Below are 6806 nucleotides of genomic sequence, written 5' to 3' on the forward strand. Positions count from 1 at the left end.
AATTTAGCCTAGGAAGGTCAGGGGACGTCTCAGCCCACGCGCCGCCGCAGGTGCCGCAGCAGGTGATGGTCGGCCGCCCCGACTTGCTGGAAAACTTAACTCAGTGAATAGAGCAACTTTCATACCTGTGACTAAGGCCAATTTGGCGGGGAAATGTCCCAATTTCATCCAAACCCGCCAGAAACCCTTAAAATTGGGTAGTTGTTGATTCATCTCCAAACAAACTATGACGCTTCCTCCAAAGCTTGGGCATTGCTCCTGGGATTGAGGGGAGTCCATTTGTAATGGTGGTTGCCAGAGTTAGCTTCACGATCATCGGATTTTCGTCATGCACCCCTGGAACCCACGAGCTCCATTCTTCCCGAAATCAAGGCTAAATCTAGTGAAATTTGATTGGAAATGGAAGATGGGAGGTCATGGAAGGTTTCTCAGGTGGTGGGTGGCGACAATTTGACGGAAAAACCGACGGAAACCGCCGAAAAAGATGGTGGAGCCCGGTTGGGTCACAGGTCAATGGGAAACCCAGTAGGTTCCTATCCTTCTCCCATTCTCTCATTTTTCCTCCTTTCCTCTTTTCCCATTGGTTCTCCTCATTTTCTCCTTTCCTTATTGGTCCGGTTCCTCCCTCCTTTCTCTCATTTATCCTCTATCTCCACCGACCATCTTTCTTTCTTTTAATCTGGATCAGACACGTGGCTCCACCAGATTTTGCTCCAAAAATCTGGAGCATTCTAGAAAATAACTAATTTACTAAAATGGCCCCGACTTTAAACATTAATATCTCATTCGTTATAACTCCAAATCACAATCCGTTTGCGCCCACGCGTCCATAGCGACAGGTACTACGGGAATATATCAAGAAAATGAACCTTACGTGACACGACACGACAATCAACAAAAGTCAACACTTTGTCTCGAAGGGCATTTTCGTTAATTCAATTTTTAAATTATAAAAATCATAATAATTGGGGACGGGTCGTTACATCTTTTAAAGTACATGTGAAGAAAAAACCCTAATTAATTAGATTATGGGGGTTTTGTTTTATATCAAGATATTGAAGCAGAAGCCACACTTTGAAGAATACACGCTACACAGAAAAATGATGAAATGCCCCCCGTTGAATCCATCATTGATCCACTGGAGGTAGAGCTTAAGCATACTGCAGGAGGTATATTTTTGTTCTGCAATATGACCCCTTTAATTTTGTTTTAAGATAGATAGGCTTGAAAAAACTTCATGTGGTATTTTGTATCAGTTTTGAGTGTCTATTTTGGCTTCCATATTTGGTTTGTACCCATGAGGTATAGAGTGTTCAATATGTATTTGGTTTCTATATTGTTAAAGGATCTATTAACTCATTTATTTACATGAATTAATAATTATAACGAGTTAAATTTTGGGAACTGTTATTGGCACTCCAAAAAGCTCATTTTACACTCCTCACAAATGTATTTTCTTTCTACTTATAGAAAATTTGGAGTACCAAATGAAATTTTTGAAGTACTAATAACAATTCCCTAAATTTTTTATGTTTTTGGATGTATTGGTTTTTTAGGTAACCAAGTTGCAGGATGACAACAAAACACTTGATCGGCTTACTAAATCCAAGGAGGCGGGTCTGCTTGAGGCCGAGAGAACTGATCAGATTACTTCGGCAAAAGCATCCTTGGTTGATGATCTGCAAGTAAACCTTCAATTTCCACATGAAGTTTGCATTTTCATTATTTCTGGAATTTGAGTTTTTATTTTATTTATTTTTTATTTCTCAAGTCTATCACATAGATTACGATTTCACATATGTATTATTAATGGCAATTATATGATAGAAGAATTGGGAGTGATGCTGCTAAACTGCTAAACCTTATTATATGTATTATTAATGGCAATTATACGATTTCACATACATACGTCTTATTTCTCAATTCTCATAACCTCATGCTCTGTAAACAATCTGTGTAGGTTTTGGAAATGATGCTGCTAAACCACATTTACCCCATATCGTGAGCCCAATCAAGTTGTTCTCACTTGAACTCATGATAAAATTTATGGATCCGCCATGTATGAATATGAATGTATCTACTGATAGTGTTTAGATTTTCACTTGGTCTTTTCTTTTTATTAATTTGTGGACCAATTTTAATTGCTAATCATTGTTGGAAAGATTAATTAATCCCATTACTTGAGATGAGTGTGTTAAATTATGTTTATGGTTTTAAACCTGCAGCAGAGCGCGAGATCTTTGCTAATAAAAACTATAGCATAACATGTCTGCTATTTTAAATTCATATTTCCTCCACCCGCAACATCGTTGAAAATGTCATTCTCTCTGTACAAGGTCCTGTCTTTTCTACCCATAGAAAGTTGCGATTATTTATTTGCATTATTTTGTTGTTGAGTATGTTTTTTTTTTATTCATCTTGTATGGCAGTCCTGCCCATATATGTTATACATATTTATGGCCCTTAATTTTCTATATAAATAAATTTAATTTGTTTAAAAAAATCAGATTTTCTTGTTGAAGCGATCACATGGAATATGCTATAAAAGTTTAAGAAAGATAAGTTAAAACTGCTATATGGACATTTAATAATAAAAAATAATTACGAATTCTCTTCAACCAAGTTTTCAGTTTCTTACGTAGCGTTGAGTTAATTTAAGACATAATCCTTTGCTGTCAAATTCGACAACATTTGTCAAATCCATTTAATTATTTTTTAATAGATGTGATGTGATGTATAATAAATGTCCAATTATTTAATCAGATATCTCAATAATTAGACTCTTCAAAGAGATGAATTTATTTTTTATATACAATAACATTATTATCAAGTACAATTGCTACATAAATCATCAAATATTTGTTTTAAAAATGCTCTAAATTCTTTACTAAGAGATGTTTTTTAATATACACGAAACATGAGCTATACTATATATTATTATACGAATAATGTTTTTTTTTCAATGTTACTCAATAGAATGAGATAAAACGTACTTGCCGTATTTCAGACGAGGTTGAAAAATTTCTCATCCGTTAGCTTTCAAGTTTACGTTTGATCCCACAAGAGGGAGGTTTTTAACCAATAACAGTCAAAACGTTTTCAGTTTTCTTTCCAATTTCGTCAACTTCCCTCCCATTCTCTTTCTTCCCTAAGTTTCCGGTTTTCCTTGTCACCCAGCACCCTAAATCTCACTGCTTATACGTCGGTGACAGGGGCAAAAATATCAAAGATCCGAGGAGCAACCACCAACCAATCAGATCTTTGAAATTCCTCTGATTTCTCTATCTGGGTTTTGCTGGGTTTATGATGGGGTGGAGATACAGAGCTGGGTTGTTCCTAATTGCTGCTGTTGTTGTCATTTGGGTCACCTCTGCAGAAGTTACCCAGGTTAGTTACTCCTTTCTTTTGACCTTTGTAAATTTGGAAACTTTAACATTAGTAATTTACTTTTGGAGTTTTGGTTTGAATTTGATTGATGGTAATGCATTTTTTCTGCGATTTGACTTTTTTTTTTCTGATGGTTTTGTGAGTTGTAGGGGTTGGAAATGATTGGAATTTGTACCCAACTGATGAACTTTATCAGAAGATTGTATGTTAGCTTGAACTTGTTTAAGACGATGTCCTCGGGCTTCACCCATTAGAGGAACATGGTTAAGATATTAGTTCAGTTATTGTTCATGAGTTAGTAGGGATCAAAAGAATAGTTAGTGAATATTGTTCTTTTCCTTCGTTTTTACCCTGAGATCTATTGCAACCATGGGGTATAACTAATGGTTCTGGGTTTAATCAGCATAGGGAAAATAAGGGTTGTTAGATTTCCTCCTTGCATTAGGTGGTGCTTCCATGGAGGACAGCCATTAGCAATACTAAGATTGAACTTTTTGAATTCTTTGCGTTGGCTTAGTTGGTTGACACTGAGTTGAATCCGAAAACTCTATGTTTAACTGCTTTTGAGTCTCCTCCATGCCCTCATCTCAAACTTAGTAATGAAAGTTTTGATTGATTACTTGGTAAGCCAACTTTGTTTTTTGTTCTTGAATTGAGCTTGGAGTTTATGTGGTGGCCGAATATAATCCTTTAGTAAACAATTGTGATTATTTGATCATCTTTGACCGTGGGGGAAGTGATGCTGCTCAAATTCGAGCTGCTTCCTAAAAGCCATGGTGAATTGAACCCTTTTAGAAGATGATTGTGATTGTATCTAATTGCTTCAACTGGAATCTTTCTGCATATATCCTCCTCAATAGTCTGATTTTAAGCTGCAAATTTAGTCACGCATTTTAGAAATTCTTTGATTGAGTTCTTTGATGTGGCGCATCCTATTTACCTATATATTTGATAATATTGTGCACCGTGAGGTTCTAGCTGACCAATATTGTGACTTCTGCAGGGTATATTTACGGACTATAAGCAGCCATTTGCAGTAACATATCTTGGAGCTTCTCTTATGGTAGTTTACATCCCAATAGCATTCATTAAGGATTGGTTGTGTAATTTTCTAAAATGCCGCTCTTCTAGAAGTGGTAAAAATGCAGAAAGCGTGAATGAGTTTTCTGCTGGATTTAGTTCTTCTATAAAACTCAATGGATTGCAGAAAGAATTTGAATTGGAAATTCATGGGTCCTTGACCAGAAAAGACAGTGATGCAGAGTTTTCACCTCATATTGAAGAACAACCTTTGGTTTCTAAATACAAAGATGACTTGAATGTGCTGAAACATGATAAGGAGGTTACTACGAGGCAAATTGCTACTTATGGGTTTTACATTGCCCCTCTCTGGTTTATGACGGAGGTAAGGAACTTCCTAAAGCTACTCTGTTCAAGACTACATCCAATTGACTGTACGTGGTGTTGAGTCCGAGACATGTTTCTCATGGAATACACCCAAATCACTATTAGGATGTTCTCTTTTGCTTGCAGACAGGAAAATTTCCATATCAATTTTCATATTTATATGTGTTTATCAAATGGGATACGTTTCTTTGAATTGATAATTCAAAATTATTGTGAAGGACGTCAAGAAAATTCTTATTGATCTTTGTAATTGTTTCAGTACTTTTCAAATGCTGCTCTCGCGCGTACAAGTGTTGCAAGTACAACAGTATTATCCTCAACGTCAGGACTATTTACTCTTTTTGTTGGTGCATTCTTGGGCGAAGATTCTTTAAATATAGCAAAGGTGGTTGCTGTCTTTGTTAGCATGGCTGGTGTAGCTATGACAACTCTGGGCAAAACGTGGGCTACAGATGAGTCACAACTCAGTGCTGCGTATGTTTAATCAGTCAACCCCTGTTGTTCACGTCAAATTTATTCATGACTTACATGATATTTGTCTCGTTTTTTATGGAAGAAAAAAGATCTCTTTTTACATACCAATACCATTACCATTATATATAATATCAAATTGCTCTTTGTAATGCATATTTTGGCATTGACAGTTAATATTTTTGTTCAGCAATGGGAAACGCTCTCTTGTTGGAGATCTGTTTGGTCTTCTCTCAGCCATGTCATATGGTCTATTTACTGGTTGGGGAAATATCCTTTTTCATTTACTCCTTGGCACAAGTTTTTCATAGATTATTTTGACAATAATATTAACATTTCATCTTACTCTTAATGCTACAGTTCTTCTCAAAAAGTTTGCGGGCGAAGGAGGAGAAAGGGTCAACGTGCAAAAGTTGTTTGGGTATATTGGATTATTTACACTTGTATCGTTATGGTGGCTTGGTAAGGGTTGCTTGAGTATTTATGATTCATTTCAGTTTTTCTCCTTCAGATCTGATTTCCAGAAATCAAGCAAGGCACAGTGAAAGGCAATCCATCACTTCTTTGATTGAATCATTATATTCTCTAATTTTTCTTTTATTTTCCAGTTTGGCCGTTGACAGCATTGGGCATTGAGCCCAAGTTTATGATTCCTCACTCTGCTAAATTGGAAGAAGTTGTTATTGCCAACGGCTTTATTGGAAGTGTACTCTCTGACTACTTCTGGTATGTTTAAACAATCATTTTTCAATCTGCGATTCACACACTTATGTTTTCACAGACTGCTTGCTTTAAACTTCAGCCAATAAATAGAAATTCCCTACAGGGCACTATGTGTTGTGTGGACAACTCCACTTGTTGCCACCTTGGGCATGTCGCTCACCATCCCCCTTGCTATGGTTGCTGACATGTTTATCCATGGCCGCCATTATTCAGCAGTTTACATACTTGGCTCTGCTCAGGTATGATGTTTTCATGAATAATCGTTATATTGTTGAATTATTTAGCATTTGTAGTTACCTTTGTGAAACTTTTTTTCCAGAAGGTGCTTCGTTTCAGCATTTCTTACTACCTTTGGGAGAAAATGATCTCTCAGTTGCAATATATGTATAAAAAAAACTTATGTCCTGTTGCATATATGAACTCTTTTTGTTCCTTCTGTGGTATGTTGCAGGTGTTTGCAGGATTTGTGATAGCTAATCTTTCGGATTGGTGCTCGAAGAAGTTGGGATTATAGCATTGTGTCGAAGACTACGTGATTTGTTTGGGAATCCTGATTCTTTTATGGGGCCATTTTCTCTCTTCCGTTCTGATCGGACGTCAAGTTCTTAAGTTTACGAGCCGGAAATTTGTCTTGAATAGGAGTGGTTGGTTTGTGGAGAGGGAGAGTGAGGGAACGGAATATAGTTGTATCATACTTGATTGCGTAAATCAACTCTGGGGTGAGGTTTGTTCTTTCACCTTCATCAGGTCTGAGTGTGGAGCCCTGAAATGTAATAAACCTTTTGTGGGTTCAAAGTAAAATCTTACATCGCGCGCTC

General features: G+C 36.6%; 1 protein-coding gene across 1 annotated transcript; it reads left to right on the forward strand.

The window, feature by feature from the left end:
- The first annotated feature begins 2981 nt into the window (after positions 1 to 2981).
- Positions 2982 to 6806, forward strand: LOC103952453 (uncharacterized vacuolar membrane protein YML018C). The gene is made up of 8 exons (XM_009364035.3): positions 2982 to 3387; positions 4391 to 4792; positions 5054 to 5268; positions 5456 to 5526; positions 5626 to 5727; positions 5874 to 5991; positions 6092 to 6227; positions 6440 to 6806. Exons 1-8 carry the CDS (start codon positions 3304 to 3306, stop codon positions 6500 to 6502), a joined length of 1191 nt encoding a protein of 396 aa, XP_009362310.1. The 5' UTR covers positions 2982 to 3303; the 3' UTR covers positions 6503 to 6806.

Source organism: the organism of the source record quoted next, unplaced genomic scaffold (assembly GCF_019419815.1).
Source record: "Pyrus x bretschneideri cultivar Hongxiangsu unplaced genomic scaffold, Pyrus_bretschneideri_v1 Contig15, whole genome shotgun sequence".
Taxonomy (NCBI): Eukaryota; Viridiplantae; Streptophyta; class Magnoliopsida; order Rosales; family Rosaceae; genus Pyrus; species Pyrus x bretschneideri.